The 20,745-nt window shown below is 37.7% G+C and overlaps 1 protein-coding gene across 4 annotated transcripts in view; it reads left to right on the plus strand.

Annotated features, from left to right (window-relative positions):
* The first annotated feature begins 378 nt into the window (after positions 1-378).
* The window catches only part of ZC3H14 (zinc finger CCCH-type containing 14), a 54,084-nt gene continuing 33,717 nt past the window's right edge, over positions 379-20,745 (plus strand). For all 4 annotated transcript variants that reach the window (XM_069092393.1, XM_069092394.1, XM_069092395.1 and 1 more), the window contains exons 1-9: positions 379-561; positions 1,536-1,578; positions 8,866-8,980; positions 13,160-13,200; positions 13,412-13,607; positions 14,088-14,517; positions 15,498-15,658; positions 16,313-16,413; positions 19,701-19,856. In XM_069092393.1, coding sequence (XP_068948494.1) covers positions 526-561; positions 1,536-1,578; positions 8,866-8,980; positions 13,160-13,200; positions 13,412-13,607; positions 14,088-14,517; positions 15,498-15,658; positions 16,313-16,413; positions 19,701-19,856 — 1,279 coding nt within the window. In that variant the 5' untranslated portion in view covers positions 379-525. The remainder of the gene's footprint in view (positions 562-1,535; positions 1,579-8,865; positions 8,981-13,159; positions 13,201-13,411; positions 13,608-14,087; positions 14,518-15,497; positions 15,659-16,312; positions 16,414-19,700; positions 19,857-20,745) is intronic.

A 20,745-nucleotide genomic window follows, 5' to 3' on the forward strand; every position in this document is an offset into this window, starting at 1 on the left:
GCAAGACGGAGGGGTGCGGATGAGGGAGAGGGGAAGGGGAGGAGGAGGAGGAGGAGGAGGAGGAGAAAAGGGAGGGGGAGGGGAGAGGAGGAGAAGGAGAAGAAAGACTGGGAAGGGGAGGAGGAGAAAGAGGAGAGAAGGAAGAGTAAGAGAAGGAGAAGGGTGGGGATGGGACCAGCGGAGGTTGAGGAGGGAGGGGAAGAGATGAAGGGCTAATGCGGGGAGGGGAAAGGAGGAAAAGTGAGGCGCGCTCTGCGCCCCTCCTGCCAGCAGAGGGCGCCAGTTGCCCTGCAGCGCCGCGCCGGAGGAGGAAGGCGACGTTCCTTCCCTCAATTTTCCTCCCTTCTTCTAGTTCTCCTTTCGCCTTCCCCGCCAGGCTGGGGGCGGGGACGCGCCGTGCGTGTGGCGGGGGCGGAGCGGGGGCGGCGGTGGCGGCGGCTGCAGGGAAGATCTAGGAGCCGCCGGTGCCCGGTAACGGAGGCCGCCGGAACCACCCGAGCCCAGCCCGCGCCCCGCTCCGGGACCATGGAGATCGGCACCGAGATCAGCCGCAAGATCCGGGTGAGGCCCGAGCCGGCGTCGGTCTGTCAGTCAGCCGGGCCCAGGGTGGGGGTGGGGGCTGGAGGGAGCGTTGGCGGGAGCGGCGGGCGGTGGGCTGGGGTCTGTGGGGGAGGGGGCGGGGCGGTGCCCGGGCCTGTCGCGGCGCGGGCGTGGGACCCGGGCGGAGGCCGAGGCTCTGCGGGACGCCTGGTTTGTCAGGGATAACGAGAGCTTGGGCTGGGACCCGTTCTCTTTGCCTCCAGCGGCCTCAGGCCGGCTCCCTGGCGGCTGCCCCCTCCCCCTTCTCCCTGACGCCTCCGCCTCCGCGTCGGCCTGGGGGCCTCGGTCTCCTTTGGTGTTTTGCTTCCGAAGGGTGCGTGCTTCCTGAGGGCTGCCAGCTGGGGTCTTTCTTTGCTCGTCGGCTCCTCTGGAAGTAGCCTCTGGGGGTTGGCGCCCTCCCATCCCCCGCGGCGCTTTTAATGAGCCGCCAAATTAGAGACCTGAAGCTTTTCTTGGAATCCTCTGTCCTGTGGCTGTTCGTCCTAGAAGATTGCCCGGGGCGCCGTCCCTGTGGTCCTGACGGGACCGCTTCACCTCTGATCTGCTCACTGGAAAAATAAATAAAAGAACTCACCAGATCGCATTTTGGAATATGTATTGTCTTTGAAAAGAATGTGGCCCGGGTCAGCCAAAGTCCCCCCAAAGTAGATGAGTTTTCACTATAGATATTTACCTTGCTTTATTACTCTGACTCCTTGTGATGTTCAGTTTAGGAACGAGCATGGGATTAAATATGCCAGGGAAATCAGTTCTTCTAAAGGCTGTTTGAAATTCACTATCTTTAAAAGGCCGACTGAGAACTAGGCAATCTCAGTTTCAAAGTTGGGCATCACTTGCTTGTCTGAGTTCATGAAGCTTTGATTTGATTTCTTTGTGTTGTGTTTTAATATATTGTAATGATAACTTCATTTCTCATGTGCCCAATTTTTCTTCAGAGTGCCATTAAGGGAAAATTGCAGGAATTGGGAGCTTATGTTGGTAAGTTTTGTCATATTTGTAAATTATAAATTTGATAGTTTATTGGTTTTTATTACTAGAGATACTATGGGATCATAGAATTTCAAAGTTGGAAGGCACCTTAGTGACCATCTATGCCAACCTATTCCTGAAAAGGAGTCCTCACCACTATATCCTGGACAAAGAACCATCCAACTTTTGTTTGAAGACCTCCAATGAGGGGAAGAGAGTTATGATACGTTTTTATTACACTTTTAGATAGGTCTTATTGTTGGGAAGATTTTCCTTGCATTGAGTAGAATTTTGCCCCTGTAATTTAGATGCATTATTCTGGGACTAAGATGAACAACTCTAATCTCTCTTCTGAAGGATACCTCTTCAATTACTTGAAAGCAGCTATTAACTTCTTTTTTTGATAAATTTGTTGTTTAGGGTAAGAGTCCCATTCCACCAGCCAGTATGTTATAGCATGACATTGAGGCCATCTTGGCTGCTTTTCTCTGAATTTTCTTGAACTTTAGGTTTTTCTTAAAATTATCCCAAAACTGAACAGAACACTACATGTTGTCCGACCAGGGCAAAGTGCTATCACTTTTGTATTCCTCTGTAGTACAGTTAACTAAACAAAGATCTCATTGACTTTTTTGGTTGCTAAATTATATATTCATATTGAACATTAAATCAGAGAGGTCTCCTTGATCTTTTTCTTTTTCGTTTTGAACTGTTTTCTTGCTGTACCTCTCCTATGTTAATAAAGTGGATTTCTTAAACCTAGGTGTAAGACAACATTTATCTATTTAAAATTTAATCTTACTAGATTTGGCCAAATTTTCAAGACTTTAAAAATCATATTGACATAGGTTAGCTATTCTTTCCAGTTTTTTATTACTTGAAAATTTAGTAAATTTGCAATCGAGGCATTTATCCAGGTCACTGCAGAAGATACTAAGGTTTTAGACCAGGGTGTCAAAAACCTTTTTTTGTGTCATCCACCCCTTGTCAGTTTAAAACCTGTGGACTCCTTATCAGAATAAAGTTTTTAAATTCCTAAAATAAATTAGATTACAAAGGAAACTTAGTTATATTAAAATAAAGATGTAATTTTTTTCCCATCCAAGTTCATGGACACCCTGAAATATATATATCCTTGTATCTTAGGTTAAGAGCTTCTCCCTCCCCCCGCCCCAACCCCTATTTCTTTTTGTTTTTAAACTTTGCTGGAGCTCTTTGTATTTGAATCTATCTTCATTTGGACATTCTTATTCTATTTTTGATTTCTTGATTTGGGGAGCTTTAGATTTTACCATATTTTCCTCATCCTGTCACCTTTACTTATTTGTCCATTCTAGTTTCTTATTTCCTCCCTTGGGTACCTCATTTTTAGAGCTTTTTTGTTATTTTTTTTTTTTTTAACATTTTCAGCCCTTTCCATACCTAGTAATGGATGCTTGTACCTTTATTTTTATTAAAGTTAAAGTTTGTTCCAAGCTATTCATTTTTTCCTACTCCTAGTCCCCTCTCCTTGCATAATATTAATTATATCATTTTTCTTCTCTGGTTTAGATAAAATGAAAAATGATTAAAAGAGTTCCAAAGAAATCCATACAATTAAAATGTACTTCCTTACAATCTTCATATATTCAAAGATGTCATACTATGACTTTATTCCTTGATTAATTGAAGTTGTATAAGTAAAATCCTTTATTTGAAGTTGGAAGATACCTCAGTGGCCATCTAGCTTCTGAAATGTTCATTAATCCTTGTGTAGTTGTCAAAGCACTTTAATATACTTTTTTTTTTGTTTTGAACCTTATTTTGTTTGAGGTAGACAGAGCAATTATTACTCTCATTTTACAGATGAGGAAAATGATACTCGAAGAGGTTTAAGTAAAATGCTAGTCACTGACAGACTCAGGACTAGAATTTCCAATATTCACAATTATCCATCTCATAATTTCATTTGCCTTATTTATAGAATTGCATAGCAGATGTAAATGTTAGAAAAGAATGCAAAAAGCTTTCTAGGCTTATGAAAACTTCATTCAGCATATATTCTCTTAGATACCTACTCTGGGCAGAGCATAAAATAAAGCATCATATGAAGCCTTTGTTGAAGTCCTCAACTGCTGATGCCTTCCCTCCCAAATTGCTTTGTATTTATCTGCTTTCTATTTGTATTTATTCTCTTTGCATTCTATATAGTCTTATATAAATGCTTATCTTTCCCATTAGAATGTAAACTCCTTGAAAATAGGGATTTTTTCCATTTGTTTATTTGTATTCCCAATGTCTTACCCTGTACCTGGCACAAAGGAGGTGTTTAATAAATGCTCATTGGTTGATTAAAAGTTCATTGTCTCAGGCACCTTATTTTCTAGGGAAAAGATAGGATGTGTTTGTATGTTATCTGGTTGTTTTGTAGGCAAATAAAGATGTCTTCAAATTAGTGTTCTCTAAGAAGGATGGCTGTTGCTTTATTTGGTGAGGATATAAGTAATGAAATTTAGTATTTTCTTGTAGTATTCCTTTAGCACATTCTTGGGTTAGAGAAATTTTTATTAGCCAATGTTTTTATGATTTTTTTTTCCATGGCCTTGAACAGAAGCAAAAACCATCAATGATGCATAACAGTACAGTGTTGTCATTTTCATTTCGCTTGTTAAATTTAAAATTTTTTATATTATATGGTTGTAGAAGTGTTTGGTGTGGGCTTTTTCCTTTTCTTTCTTTTTTCTTTTTCCTTGCAGTAGGCTTTTTTCCCCTAACTTACATCAGAATAATTAGCATGACTGGTTCAGTTGGTTGTAGTTCAGGTGCTTGAGAATCAGGTTTTGTATGTTTTCTTATCTCATGGAAGGATAGTTCATCAATTTTTTTACAGTTCTACTTTTGGCTGGATTTTGAAAAATCACTGAAGAAAAGAAAAGGAAAATATTTTTGTACAGATAGGTTTCTCTCTGCTTCTCCATCTCTTCCCCAGACCCAGTAACCTTTATGAGGATATAGTTATAGGAGCTAAATTCAGGTTTGGACAAGGCCTTAGAGATCCAATATCCTTCATTTTATAGATGGGAAAACTGAATATCAGAGAAGTTAAATGATTTCCCCGAGGTTACACAGTTGTAGAATCAGAGTTTGAACTGAGGTTTTCTGTCTAAAAACAGTGCATTTTCCATAGCACCTTGCTACCTGTCTAGCAGTACAAATGGTACACAGGTTGTGTTTAGTGTCTTTTTTTTTTTTTGTAACTCATTATTACAATTACACATTGATTTCCAAAATGATTGAACCAGTTCACAATTCCATTAGCATTGTATTAGGGTAACTTTTTACTGCAGTCATACCATTATTAAATTTTATCATTTTTCTGGGTTTGTTTTTGGTGTGTAATTTAACCTTAATTTGGAAGTTCATCGTGTATTGTATGTGATCTGAGTTTTGTAGTCTTTAGTATTTTTTTCATTGATATTGTAGTTATTTTGTATATTATTCCTTTGGTGCTTTCTTTTCTTCGACTCAGTTCCTATGAGACATTTTTTTTAAATTAAAAAAATTTTTTTTAAAGCAATTGGGGTTAAGTAACTTGCCCAAAGTTACACGGCCAGTTATTTTGTGTGGGTATTAAGTATCTGAGGCTGGAACCAATACCGGGTCCTCCCGACTCCTGGGCCGGTGTTCTTACTCACTGTGCCACCTAGCCGCCCCCCTATGAGTCTTTTAAAAATAATTGTCCTATAGTACAATTAATATTCCTTTACATTTATTAACTATAATCTGTCTAACCATTCTCTAGTCATTGTGCACATAATTTATTTCCAACTTTTTTTCATTTCATTACGCTGCTAGGAATTTTTTGATATGTCTTGGATTTTCTGTCATTGGCCTCCTGGGTTATATCTAAGTACTGAAATCACTGTACAAAAGCATATGAAAAATTTAGTAACTTTTCTCACATGATTCCAAATATTTTCTTTAATAGTTGGACTGTTCATAGCTCCTTGTGTTTTTCTATACGTATCCATCCAACATTAAATTTTTCCATTTTTGGACATCTTAGATAGCTTGATGGGTATGAATTGATATCAGAGAGTTGCTTTAATTTTTATTTCTTTGGTTTTTAAAAATCCTGAACAGTTTTACAGATGATAGTTTGCTTTTCTTCTTTTGAAAACTTCATATTCTTTGACCACCTATCTATTAATGAGTTGCCTTTGCAATGTGTATCATTTCTGTACAGATTTAAGATGTCAGATTTATGTCAAATTTCTATAGATTTCAGATAGTAGACTTTTATCATCAATGTTTGAAGTTATAGAATCTCCTTTATTACTTGTCTGGTTAGAAATTCTAAAAAAATTTTTCATGATATAGACAACTTTTTATATCTCAATTGTTTACTCATTTGGAATTTATTGTATTTAAAGGTTGTCAAAACCTATTTTCTACCAAACTGTTTTCCTGTTTTCCCAGCAGTTCTTATTGAATAAAGTCCTCTTTTAGTAATTTGAGGAATTGCAGCATGGTTCACTAAAAAAAGTCACTGAATGTGGAATTAGAGTCACTTACTACTGACTTCAGTCACTTACTACTTGCAGGACCTTGGATAATTAACTGGCTCTTAATTTTTTTTATATATAAAATGTTAGCATAGGTACTAGATAATATCCCAGGTCCCATGTGGTTTTCAATCTTGGATTTGAATCCAGATTGATTGAATTGAATCTGGAATTAAATCTGAATCTTGAATTTGTTGATTTTTATTGATTACTATGTGCATTTGCTCCTCAGTCATGCTTATAATCTATTCTGCTAAGGTAGTTTTTAAAAATTGTCTTTGTTATTCTTAAATTTAGGATTTTCATTCAGTTATTAATTATCTATTGTATTGAGTGACAAGTATCAAAACATACTAGAAAAATGTTGGTTTTAGCTTTTAGTTTAATATTTCCCATGATAGGGGCGGCTAGGTGGCACAGTGAATAGAGCACTGGCCCTGGATTCAGGAGGACCTGAGTTCAAATCCAGTCTCAGACACTTAACACAAAAACTAGCACTTAACCCCAAATTACCCTTCAAAAAACAAAAAAAAATGCTTCCCATGATAAAGCTCATTAAAGGTTAGGTATTTGATACTAGGCACTGGCACAAAGACAAACAAAACAGTGCATGCTCTCAAAGACACCAATTCTACTGGAATGATACTGTCTGTATATAGGAATATGTGATTTCCTTAGCTTAGGGAGCTCTAAGTTTGGAATTTCTTCTACAAATGAACACAATTGTCTGTGATTTAATAGATGAGGCTGAAAAAGTTTGCTGAGCCACTTGGACATCAGAAGAGGGATTTGAACCCAGGTCTTTGTCAGTTACTTTATTATGCCATGTTGTTTCTATATAAAATGTATATAGATAAGTAAATAAAAATCAGTTTGTTATGAGAGGCATAACCACCCTGAGGACTAGAGAAGGTTTTGAGGAGGTGTCACCTGAACTGAGCCATGAAGGTGGAGATGAAGAAAGAAGGTGTGAGAAACAGTTTGTATAGAGAAGATGGAGCACTGAGTTTGTGGAACAGCTAGTAGTTCAATTTGGTTGGAATGTGGACTTGAGTGAAAGAGAATAGTATAAAATAAAGCTTGAAAGGAGGGTGGCTGCAGCCAGATCGTGGAAGGTTTTAAGGTTCTTGCTGAGGAGTTTGTATTTCATACTGAGGTAATAGAAAGCCACTTAAGATTTTTGAGTTGTTTGGTGTGAATGGACAGCAGGGAGATCAATTAGGAGGTTAACTATAGTCCATTCCACAGGTGATGAGGGTCTGAACTAATAGCCATGTTATAGGAGAGGAGAAAGTTTTGAGAGAGATTGTGGAGCTGGTCTAGACAAGACTTGAGGGATGAAGGCATAGGAGAAAGCAAGGATGTCTTTGAGGTTGTAGACCTGAATAACTGGAAAGATGGTTCTGCTCTCAACAGAAATCAAGCAGTTTAAAGAATGGCAGGTTTTAGGAGAAACAGGTGTTCCATCTGAGTTTGTGATGGCTGTGGGTATCCAGAAGGAGAGATACAAGTAGGTGACGGGTGAGGTGGGGGACTGGAGTTTAGGAGAGAGGTTAGAGCTACTTCTACGAGGCATCGTGGTACAATCTAAAGGGTATTGGATTGGGAGTCAGGGGAACTGTATTTGAATATCTGCTCTGCCATTTAGTAACCATCTGGCCTTGAGCAATTAATCAACAAGAGTTTATTAACAGTTTATAATGTGCCAGACATTGGGCTAAGCACCAGAGATAGAGACAAAAGTGAAGTCCTTACCATCAAGGAGCTTTCCCAGAGTGCCAGAAGAGTCCATATTACAAAAAAGTTTCAGAACTCCTGCAGTAAGCCTAGAAAGGGGTTGAGTTGTAGAGAGATTAAAAGCTTAAACAGAGAAGTTTATAATGGATATCAAAATTAATAGGGAACCACTGGAGTAGGGGGCGGGGAGGGTGATTAACATGACTAGACCTTCCCTTTAGGAAAACCAATTCAGTGGTCTTATGGAGGATAGTTTGGAGCGGGGAGAGACTGAAGGCCTAGGAGATCAAATAAGACTGTAGTGGTTCACTTTTGAGCTAAGGTGGTGGCTGAATGAGTAGAAAAGAGGGGATATATGTAAGAGATGTTATTAAGATAAAAAGGATAAAAGTTGGCAGTTGATTAACTATGTGGCATGAGTGAGAATAAGAACTTGAAAATGACTTCGGGACATTGATGCCCGTGACGGAAATAGGTAAGTTTGGGAAAAGGGGAATTTTGAGGAGAAAGATAATGAGTTACTACCCAGCTTACTAGAGGACTTCTTTTAGTTTAGACTCTTCACTGCTGTCTCCCATTCTTGCTACATGATTGACCTATCTCCTTTGCCTGTCATCCACATCCCCAAGGACATTTTTTATACTATTCTTAGACATAGTTCACATCCTGGATTAAATATTTAACATTTGCCATACCCTTGATAATAACTCTTGAATTTAATAGGGATTGTATCAGTAATTTTTTTTTCTGGCATTTCATGGAACTGAGTCAGCTTTCTAGGTAGATGATTGTATTCAGAATTTCTAATAATAATTATATTCCATATATATTAGGCAAGTAAAAGAACATTTATGGAGGGAAGGGGGGAAACTTTTTTTTGCCCAGGACAATTTTGGTTAAAAAAAGATGTAACATACTCTTTCAAGAGGTACATGTATTTTAGTAATTAACTTAAAAATCTCAGGTTTTCTATTGTAATGAGCTATTTTGTTGCTGTTATTTTTTCTTTGTTTAGATGAAGAACTTCCTGATTACATCATGGTAATGGTTGCTAACAAGAAAAGTCAAGAGCAGATGACTGAGGACCTTTCCCTTTTTCTAGGGAACAACACAGTTAGATTTACTGTATGGTATGTTTATACATGTGTACAACACAAACTATTTCAATGTCTGAGTTTTTTTTTATGTATAAGGTATAAAGCATGGGGACATTTTCTCTGGTACAGTGAGATCTTTAAAATTTTCCATTCTGTAGCCTCCTGAATGTCATATAGTTTTCATATATCTCCTAAATAAATACCTGATAAATATGGTAGTATTTTCATGCTGCAAGATTCAGTGAATCTTCCTTTTGGTTTTTCTTCATTTGCAAGAGTAATGCTTTTTAATCTAATTAGACTTTTGCTTCCCTTCTCTCTTTCTCTCTCTCTCCCTCCCTCTCTCCCTCTCTCCCACTCTCCCATTCTCCCTCCCCCCCTTCTTCTTCCCTCCCCCCTGCAAGCTATATCAGAGGACATGCACATTGGCATATTAGAGTCAAATCATCAGTTTCCTACAGGTTCAAGATTTAAAGATAGTACAAAGCATAAGGATTCAGACATCATAGTTTAATGAGAATAAATGAAATTCTTTCTTGTTATAAACCTCTCTCCCCTATTCAGATGTTATTGTCTTCTGATATCCTGTAGTGTATGCTAGTTTTTGCATGTAGATCATTTTATTTTGATTACTTGCTAGTAGCTTTTAAATTTGTTGTTGAGTCATTTCAGTTGTGTCCATCTCTCCATAACCCCATTTGGTTTTTTCTTGGTAAATATATTGGAGTAATTTGCCGTTTCCTCCTCTCGCTCATTTTATGGATGAGGAAACTGAGGCAAATAGGGTTGAGTGATTTGCCTTGGGTCACATAGCTAGTAAGTGTCTGAGGCTAGTTTTGAAATCCCATCTTCCTGACTCTAGGCCTAACACTTTATCTACTTCACCACCTAGGTGTCCTTGCTTTTATATTTAGAGGCTTTAGTAAATATCTAGTTAACATTATTCCTCTCATTTTTAATTTATTTGTAAATTTAAGACCATCTAATATTTTGCTTTCACCATAGAGTGGTGAAAACAGTTCACATTGAAGGAGATGGGTAAAAAAAAGTCAAACTGAATGTAATATAGATTTGTAGTTTCATATACTATCCTTTTTCCTATTCTTCATGAAAATGTCAAGTTTGTAATAAAAATAATTTTTTAAAAAGAGCTTAATGTGAATAGGAAACCAAGAGGGTGAGTATGTAGGAATTTAGCAGTGAATGAGAGGAAAGTTAGAAATTTGAGGAAATGGGAGAGCCAGGGAAAGATTTTTCTACTAAGGAAGATCTGAACATGTTTATAAGTATCTGAGAAGAAAGTAGGTAAGGAGAGATTGATTGAAGAAAAAGGAGATAATCAATAAAGCAGCTTTTGAAGGAGTCGGCAGGGAAAGTGGGATCCCTTGGTAAAAAGTGCAACTTAGTCATTTTCGTTTGGAGCTAAGTAGAGAAATCATGATTGAAAATGTAGAGAGGTTTTGAAGTGTGGATTAGGGGATGTGAAAGAGCTCATTAGGTGGTCTGTAGTTCATTAAAGTAGGAAGTGAGTATCTGCTGAGTGGGAGACAAGAATTGTAATGGGGTTTGTGTCTTGAGAAGAAGGTTTGAAAATGTCTTTGGGGGAGTGGGATGGATGTAAAAATGTTTCCTAGTTGGTAGATTTTTTTTTCTAGATGTATTGATTTTGTTTGCGAAAAAGCTTTTAAATCTGTAGTTACAATTGTCTAGTTTTAGTTTTTGATCTCTTTTCTTTGTTTGGTTATGACTTCTTTTGGGGGAGTATGATGGAAAGTGAATCAAAGATGAGTAGGGATTCTCATTTGGCACTGAGGATCTAGGTGCAGTTAGATAAAATTAACTATTTAGTGGACCTAGTCAGCATGGTTTGATGACTCCCCTGGATCTGAAGCATGAGAGGGGGACATAAAGGGAGACCCTAGGTGGAGGATTATCGGTACAGTTGTAAGAGCAGAAGTAGAAGATAGCAAGCACTTTATTGAGCTGGTTAACTCTCAGGTCACAATGGGAAGAGAGTAAAGTGAAGCCATAGCAGGGTAACGGAAGTAGGAAAACAGTACAGGACAGAATGACTAGAGGCTGTTTTGAGGATGAAGAGTAGCTTTAGGAGGGGTGAGACATGTGGAGAAGTAGAGAATTAGAGATGGGAATTTCACAGTTAAAGATTTTGAATTTAGATTTCACCATTACTCATAGTTGTTACAAGTTGTAACTACTCTATGTATTTGGTTTGAGGTAGAGTGGAAGAAACTGAGGAAATTGGGCAGCTCATTTTGTTTAAAGGGTCATCATATTGAATATAGAGGGGCCTTACGGATGTGGTCAAGGATCACAGCATTATAGACAGATAGTTGGAAGAGTTAGAAGTCATGTGGGCCAACCCTTAATTTTACAGATGAGGAACCTGAGGGCCAGAGTTTCACTAACTTGCTCAGGCTAATATTGCAAGTAAGTGACTAAAACCAAATCTGAATTCAGACTTTCTTGACTCAAAGTCCATTGCTCTAACCACATGTCACTTCGTTGCTTGGGGCTTGGGACGGAGAAGGCCATTGTGAGCCAGGTGCTGAACTCTTTGAGGAAGTAGTGAAAGTGAGCTGGAGATGACAGCAACAAGAATAGAAAAGCCTATCTAAATGGATGGAACAAACTTCATGCGGTGTGATGACAGGACAGGGAAGGCCTGGAAGTGAGGAGTGTGCCAACAAATGATTCTTGGCCTAGTGTTAGGGCATGTAAGGAGGGACTAGTGCTTGGGAGGGTGGCAAGTGATGAAGACAGGAAGAAGTCAGGTTTCAACCAGGGCTATAAAATGGAATGGATTATGAGAGGAGGCATTCTAGGCCGAAGGGAACTTTGTGCACAGTTGATCAGACTTGCAGAGGTGTCAGTGTTCAGGAAAGTCAGAACAGTATAGGAACTGGAATAGGGTAAGATTAATTTGGATTGGGGTGAGAATTTCTTTTTGGACGGCAATTGGGGTTAAGTGACTTGTCCAAGGTCACACAGCTAGTAAGTGTTAAGTGTCTGAGGGCAAATTTGAACTCAGGTCCTCCTGACTCCAGGACCTGTGCTCTATTCACTCTGCCACCTAGCCACCCCGGGGTGAGAATTATAGGGGAAATGGGGAAGTAGAAGTTTTATTTAATCAGTTGGCAATTCTGAATTAAAATCATTAGAAGGGAATATGAATTAACTTGTCAAAGTTAGGAGAAGTATGATGTGTGAAGAAGCTTGTAGACTAAATAGGTCCCAAGATTCTATTTATAATATTGGTGTGAAGGAGGCTTCTGTCAGTGGTGTTTCCTAGGTGAAACCCCTTAAATTGATGGGGACACGGGAAGGAATGGGGAAATTTTGAGGTGAATGAGGCTTCAGCTTTTCCCTTCTCCAAATGAAGTCTCTTCAGTTATTAAGACTAGAGAATGGGAGGGCCATTGGTTATGGCCGCCAAGAGGTTCATAAGATAAGGGCAGTTTTAGCTATTTCTCTTTCTGGAATATCTGTAAACTTGTTGCATTAATCTTTTTTTCCTTTTATAAACTTTAAAACTATCAACATAATCAGTTGAATAAACATGTAAAACAAGTAAAATCTCATTCAAAGCCCTTAGCAAGATGGAACCAAATGAATTAACAAGAAGCAAAGAACTAGACTGTCTGAAATTCCATGATCTTTGTTTCTTTTTCCTTTGTCTTTCCTTTTTCCTTTTCTGGTAGCATTAATTTTGAAAGAATACCCTCAGTAAATGGGTATATCACATTTTAATATAGCTTATAACTCCTTGCCCCTCAGAACTAAGGCATGCAAAAGATTGTATAAGTGATTAAATTTAGAGGATGTCTAATTATGAATATGTGAAATATAGGACTTGCATAATTCAATGTCTGTATCCCTTATGAGACAGTGAAATAAAGTAGTCATGGTCAAATGATTCTCCTCTTTTTTGTGGTGAAAGGTCTAGGTATTAAAATCAGAAAAGAAAAATCTTCTGAATCTGCTTGACTTCTGCAAGGTTAGTGGAATTAGGTGCAGAAAAGTCAACTCTACAAAAAATCGGTGCAACATGACAGTCAGTTTTAATACTGTTTATCCATTTTAAAAGAGTGATCCTGTTATATCATCATACTTATGGTAGGAGTCTAAGGGAAGAAGACAGTTAATGAAATTAACTTTAATTTAGAAAGATTTAATTTTTCTTTTTTCTTTTAGGCTTCATGGTGTATTAGATAAACTTCGCTCTGTAACTACTGGTAAGATCTATTATAATGTCAGTTTGGAATTTGGGAGATATTTTTCTTTCTCTGCTATTTATAATAGCATTTTTGCTTTTTTGAAAAGATGACTTTTAAAACAGTGTTCTAAATGTTTATTAAAAATACTTTCATGAAATCACAGTAAAATTATCTTCATTTCAGGTATTTTCGATTTACCTTAAGATAGACCATCCATTTTCTTTCACAGAGCCTTCCAGTCTGAAATCTTCTGAGACCAATATCTTTGAAAGTGGTCTGCCTTCCAACAAGAGCAGCTTAGGTGGAGGAGATGAAAGAAGACATGAGGACACATTGCTACCTCTTGCTGTTTCTAGCACTCGTTCTGAAAAAAATGATTCCAGAGTTTCTACAAGTTCACAAGATCATAGAACCTCTACTATTAGGTAAGGATCTCATACCCAGTACTGAACACACAGTAGCCACTTAACATTTACTAATGGTGTGACCCTGGACAAGTCACTGGAACTCTTTGACTCTCAGTTTCCTCATTTGTAAAGTGAGGGACTTAGTGACATCAAGGGCTTCTTCCAACTCTTAAGTCTGATCTCCTGAATATATTATGAGTGTAAAGAGATTAGATATCTTGAGTTTTAGAAAATATGGAGGCACAGCCAGGAAAAAAAAAATTGATTATAAAGATCATAAGCGACTCTTGTTAAGTGAAATAATGCAGAATTAGGATATTCTTAGAATATTATCTGTCGTTGATACTTAGATTAAGCCAAAGGACAAAAAATAAAAAGGAAACTAAAATACTTTTTGTATGGAGTCTAAAAAAGTGACTACTAAGACTCTTGATTTTCCATTCTTTGGAAATGTTTTAAGTTCTCAGTCATAGTTTAATCTGTTTTCTCTTTAAATAGGCAGCCTTATGATGATGGAACTGCAGCTCGACTAATGTCAACAGTTAAACCTCTTCGAGAGCTAGCCCCTTCTGAGGATGTAATTGACATTAAACCAGAACCAGATGATCTTATTGATGAAGACCTAAATTTTGTCCAGGAAAACACTCTCTTATCACGGAAAAAACCTATTGTGACTGTTACATACAGTTCTTCTCGTCCCTCTGTTGAAATCTACCGACCTCCGGGAAGTCGAAATACAGATGGCAATGCACATTTACACAGGTTGCATTTGCAGCAGCATAACAATATTCAGACTGGCAAACAGCTAGACATACAGACTAGCAGATCATTTGAAACAATACATCTGTGTGAATCAGAAGCATTTAGTGGCTTAGCGGAGACCTATAGGCCTATCACCAAAGCAAACTCTGATAAAATAAGCAGTGAGGTTTGTATAAAGTCACAACATTTAGCTCTTTTAATGCTTGTGTTGGATGAGTAGAATGATGACAATTAGGATCTGAAAAGATCTGATCGGTCTAAGAATATGGAATGAGTCTGATAAGATGAAATTTAATACAAATAAAAAGACCTGTGTATAGGCCCCCCAAATTAATTGTACACATATGTGATAGGGGAATATATATCTAAATCATGTGGAAAAAATATGGGGGGGGTAGTAAACTATAAATTCATGACAAAGCTACTATACTTTTAAGCAACATCAGTAAATGTACAGTGTCCAAAATGTGGGACATTAGAATTCCCATCTGCTCTGGCTTGTCATACTAAATGTGTAGTGTTGTGTTCAGCTTTGGGTACTGCATTTTAAGAGGAACATTGACGAACTGGAAAGTATCCAAAGAAAAAATAGCGAGAAGCATCAAAAGCAGTCTCATAAGATTTAGTTGAATTGACTGGGGGGATACTTCCCTTGGAGAAGAGAAAACAACATTACCCACAAGCCTAATTATAGTCTCTAAAAATAATTGATGCATTTTCACATAGAAGTATTAGTTTTAGCCTGACCCCAGAGGGCAGAAATATGACTGATAAAAGGAGAAAGGCAAATTTAGTTCAGTAAAAGGAGGCATTTCCTAACAAAAAGGGATGTACAAATATAGAATGTGCTGCTTTGAGAAAGAGTGCTTTCCTTGTTCCTGGAAGTCTTTAGGTAGTAGCTCGATGACTACTTGTTAGGAATGTTGTAGAATGGGTTAGTGTTTCGAGTATAGATTGAAACTCTCCAAAGTTTGTTGCAGCTCTGCAATTCATTTAAGAGTTATCATTTTTAGTTGTCTTTGTCCCGAAATATTCCATGATGCTATTAATCTGACTAGCTTTAAAATTTTTGCTTAAATATGTCTTCTAAGTAGAAATGTGCCATTATCTGAATAGAAAAGTACTCCTAAGTTTTTCTGGTTGCAGGAAGAAAACTTTAGGAAGAGAAAGTTACCTGTGGTAAGTTCAGTTGTTAAAGTAAAAAAGTACAGTAATGATGGAGAAGAGGAAGAGGAAGATGAAGAATATGGATTACGTATAGGAAGTGTTTCTAGCAGTGTATCTGTGCCAGCAAAGCCTGAAAGAAGGTACGTGAATAAAACGTAAACCAGTATATAATTTGCTCATTTGGGAAACTTGTACTTTTCACTAAAATCTTATTCTAGATTGTCATTGTGACCAAATTGGGGAGATGACTCATAACTAGATTGTTCATAGCAATTCTTTTATTTTTTTTAATAACATTTTTTTCCAATTACATGTAAAAACAATTTTTTAGCATTCAGTTTTTTAAAATTTTGAGTTTCAAGGTACAGCAATTCTTGAAGATCATCTTCTAAGTTTTAAGTTGTTAGTTTTGATCTAGGTTGGAGAAGACACTGCTCATGCCAACTTCAGGTACTAAAGTACAGTCTAAAATAATATAGATGAAAGCAGTAACACTGATAAAAACAAATGATTATAAATGGATAGATAGGGGTGAGACATTGTATTTCAGGTAGTTATGGTAGAATTCTATGCATAGTTTGGCAAGATGTTGGGTTAAGATTATTTCATTTTTGAATATTAGGTATTAAGTTGGCACTGTATATATCTTCTAAAAGTTGAAGTTAATTCATCCAGGATGTAAGACAAAGTTGTAGTAAAGGAATAGATACCTTAAAAAATAGATAACTTCAGAGAATTCCCTTTCTGAAACAAGTATCTACTAAAAGTGAATTTCTTGAAACCTTACTTTTTAGGCCTTCGCTCCCACCGTCCAAACAAGCTAATAAGAACCTAATATTAAAAGCTATATCAGAAGCTCAGGAATCTGTTACAAAAACAACCAACTATTCCACAGGTAATTTAGCTTTTTGCTCTACTTTCATTAGAGTAAACTTATAGCTTGAGAGAATGTCATTGATAATTCAGGTGTAGCAAAAAGAAGACTTAAGTTGTTGTAAAAGAAGTTTGCATGGAGATTAGAAGCTTTTGTCACATCAAGAACAAAGAATGAGGTAAGAGGCAGGAAAGTGTTTTTAAGAAGAGCATTGATACAGCAAAATATGACAATTTGGTCACAATGACAAAAAAAAATATGGTGATATTCAAGGGAAAGTTGTTTCAAGTAGATAAAAACAAAATCATCAACCATTGTTTAAATTTTTAAAGAAAAAATTTGAATTTATTAACTGGGAGAAATTAAAGTAGTTTCAGTTTCATTTGGTCGAAACTATTAGTATATGAACAAGTTTTTCCTTTCTCATCCCTTCCTCCACTTCTTCCATTAATATTTTTTTAAAAATAAGCACAAGGGAGAGAACTGAATCTTTCATTTATTTTTTTCCCCTTTATAATTGATATTTGATGAATGGTACCAGATTTATGAGAAAAAAAAGTAACTCATAAAAATAGTCATTTTTTTTCTTTTAGAAAAATTTAAGAGTAAAATTATGCTTTTTGCATAATTCTTATTGTTGAGAGAATGAACTTCCATCGGATAGCTATAATTTTACAGTGATCTAAAACAGACATTCTACACTGATGGCATGGCATTCTTTGCTGTCCTAATAACCAGTGTATCAGAATTCCATGACCATTTTGTTGTTGACACATAGAATTTGGGGACTAGCTCTTCCATGAGTGCTTTGCTCTGCTTGGCCTTCTGCTTCCCCTCCTTTTCTCTCACTGTTCACTTTGGAAATTAATGAATGAATGAATGGATAAAGCATTTATTATGCACTTACTATGTGCAAAGTACTGTGGTAAGCACAGGGGATACAAATAGAAAAGTCAGTCTCTGTTCTCAAGGAGCTCATATTCTAAATGGGAGAGACAGCATACATGGAAGGTTTTAACTTGTAAGTCAAATAGAAAGGTCCCCAGCTTCTTAGGGTACAGTGTCAAAGAGATGGTAAAAGCTCTTCTTGAATGTCATTTCCACTAATAAAATCTAAACTAATATCAGTTTCTGATGTTGAAACACTTTACAGTACCAAGGACTTTGGTGACAAGAATTTTCTGGGTCTTTAATAGATGTAGCCATAGCACCTATAGGAGTAGTTGCCAGACTCATTCTCCACAGGGTTTACTTCCTAGGATGATGGCTGTGGGGACTGGACTGGAAGCTTTGCTCTTCCAAAGACTCTCAAGTTCTGAATTCAGGGCTTTCTCCTCAGGGTCTGAGGGTAGATAGTCACAGTACTGGTGGTGGTTTGACTTAGCTGGCCCATGCTGCCTTCTCTCTCCCGCAGCGTATTTTGCTGCTTTAGCTAGGCTGGCTTGCTTGTCCTGTGAATGGCAGTTGGTTGGCCATTGGTGAAGTTGACTGTACCCTTCCCCATAGGAGCCTTTACTTTGAATAATTGTTGTGAGGAATGTACTGGAAGCATAACTGGTCGTCTGGGGGCATTGCCACCCCAAGGGCTTCTAGGAGTTTTGGGTTTCTGGTGGCCGTTGATCAGCAGCTATTGCTGGTAGTAATGAGGAAGGTGAACCTCCTCCACAACGAGTTCTCTCCACTTGATGGCTGTAGGGGCTTGACTGGAAGCAGGTCCTGATGGTGTGGGGGTACAGTACTATTATCAGGACTTTTGGGTGAGGGTCTTGGCTGTCTCCATCAGGATCTAAAGGGAGATGGTGGTCATTCAGTCAAGAAGCATTTATTAAGCATTTACTATGTGCCAGGCACTGGAGATGCAGAGAAAGTTAAAAAAAAACCCTGCCTTTTGGGCATCTCATAGTCTGATAGGGGAATCAACATGTAAACAACTGTGTACAAACAAAATGTATATAGAATAAATTGGGGATAGTCCATAGAGGGTAGGCACTAGCAGTGAGAAGGGGGTTGTGAAAGGCTTTTTATAGAAGATAGGATTTTAGCTGGGACTTGGAGGCACCTAGGGAAACTAAGAGGTAGAGAAAATGAGGGAAAAAATTCCAGGCATGGGGAATAGCCAGTGAAAATACTTCTAAGAGTCAGGAGATAGTGAACTGGAGGTTGGACTGTGTGGAGGTAAGGTGAAAAAAGAGAAGAAAGGGGATGTAGGTTGTCAAGGGCTTTGAATGCCAGAGGATTTTATATTTGGTCCTGGAGGTAATTGGGAGCCATTGGAGTTTATTGAGTAGGTAGTGAGGAGTGTCATTGTCAGACCTGCACTTTAGGAGGGTCACTTTGGCATGTGATTGGAGGATGTTCTTGAATAGGGAGAGACTTCTGGCAGAGAGACCAAAAATGAGTTATTGCTATAGTGCAGTGAGAGATACTGAGGGCTTGCATAGGAGTGGTAACAGTCAGAGGAAGTGGGTGTATGAGAGATGTGAAAAAGGTAAAATCAATAGGGCTTGGCAACAAATGGAATATAAGGAGTAAGATTTTAATGGATGATACCTAGGTTGTGAGCCTGTGTGACTTGGAAGATAGTGGTATATACTCATCATAAGATGATACCATAAGATGGTATATACACACCACCTCCTCTTTCTTCCTCAGGGTGTCTTGCTGCTTCAGCTAGGCTGAAGAGAATTATCTGTTAGCTTTCTCTTAAAATAAAGATCTCTACCCCCGAAAATTTAACCCTGAATATACAATTTAACATTCTGGAGCCAAATGGCTTGGATTGACAGGGTGTTCTTTCTTCATGAGATTGGAGCAAACATGAAAATACCTGGAACTTCCAAGGGGGTTGACCAGATAGTTCATTCTTCTTTTCCATTTCATCACCAATACTCATAACGTTGAATAAGGGTAGGTAGTTTAGTGTTAAGTGTCTTGAAAATCTATTAGAAAATAGTTTTACATAAGCCCGTCTTTAAAGAAAGAGCCTTGACATTTTTCCTAACCCCAGACCCATAAGAGTTAGGATGTGAAGTCCTCATAATATCATGAGGATGAGTCAATGATGAGTGTAAGTATGTGTAGATTATTGTTATATGGTAGATAAAAATCTGGAATAGGAATAATGGTTCCCTTCTCTCCATCCCATTAGAGATGCTGTAGGAATAAATAAAGCAATGTTAGTGAGCTGTTTTGGTCTTCATAAAATATTATATAAATTTAAGGTAATGTTACTGTTAGATATGATGACATTCAACATTGAGGTTTGATAGGCAGTAATGCCATTTACCTATTTCTCTCTTATGTGAAAGTCCCACAGAAACAGACGGTTCCAGTTGCTCCCCGAACTCGTACTGCTCAGGAAGAATCTCTAATAGAAGTGGTCCAGGGGCAAAACAGGCTCCCAAGATTAAGTCCCCCAATTCAACTAGAGGAACCAAAAGAACAGAGTTTAGAAAGAATTCAAGGTAATGGTAAAATGATGCTCAGTTTTTTATTGCATATTTCTTCAGATGAAAATACATTTGCTGTACTGTTAGAAAAATAATTAACGCAACCATAAATTTAAAAACTTGGAAAGAGCTGATGAAGAGATAGTCTTTCAATAAATGTTTGATGATGATGAAATGTAGTCTACAGTTTCTTGCTTCAAGGAACATCTACAACTAATGTGTGTGAAAAATATTGTCCTTACATTTTTAATAACAGTAGTGTTTAAGGTTTGTAAATTGCTTTACAAATAATATCTCATTTTATCCTCACTCTAATCCTTAGAGGTAGATACTGCTATTACCCCCATCTTCCAGAGAAGGAAACTGAGGCAGATAGAGGCTAAGTGATTTGCTCAGAGTCAACTAGTAAGCATCTGAGTCCAGATTTGCATTTCCTAAATTCAAATCCAGCACTTAATAATATTATTATTACATTTTTCTGAGGAAGAAGATTGTATTTCTTTTCTCTCTTTCTGTTAGTACCCCTACTGTTCCCCTGGGTTTAAAACATTTAGTCATTTTATTTTATCTTTTTCATTTTTCAAATGCTTTATTAACTTCTGATTTACATCATTAATTTCCGCCAGATTTTGAGTTACAAATTTTCTCCCCGTTTTTCCCCTACCCACCACCCCAGAATAGCAGTCCCACAGGATATCCCCTCCTCCAGTCTGCCCTCTCCCATATCTTCTCCCATACCCTCTTAGACTTTGCGAGTAGGACATGGCCGATCTCTATGCCCCAGTGCCTGTATATCTTTTTTCCCAATTACATGTAAGATAGTATTAATAATAGTATATATGTACATATAATTTTAAACATTTGATTTTAAAACTTTGAATTCCAGATTCATTCCCTTCCTCCC

Source organism: Petaurus breviceps, unplaced genomic scaffold (assembly GCF_028583685.1).
Source record: "Petaurus breviceps papuanus isolate PSGF00001 unplaced genomic scaffold, PetGlider_PUasm1.0 189, whole genome shotgun sequence".
Classification (NCBI taxonomy): domain Eukaryota; kingdom Metazoa; phylum Chordata; class Mammalia; order Diprotodontia; family Petauridae; genus Petaurus; species Petaurus breviceps.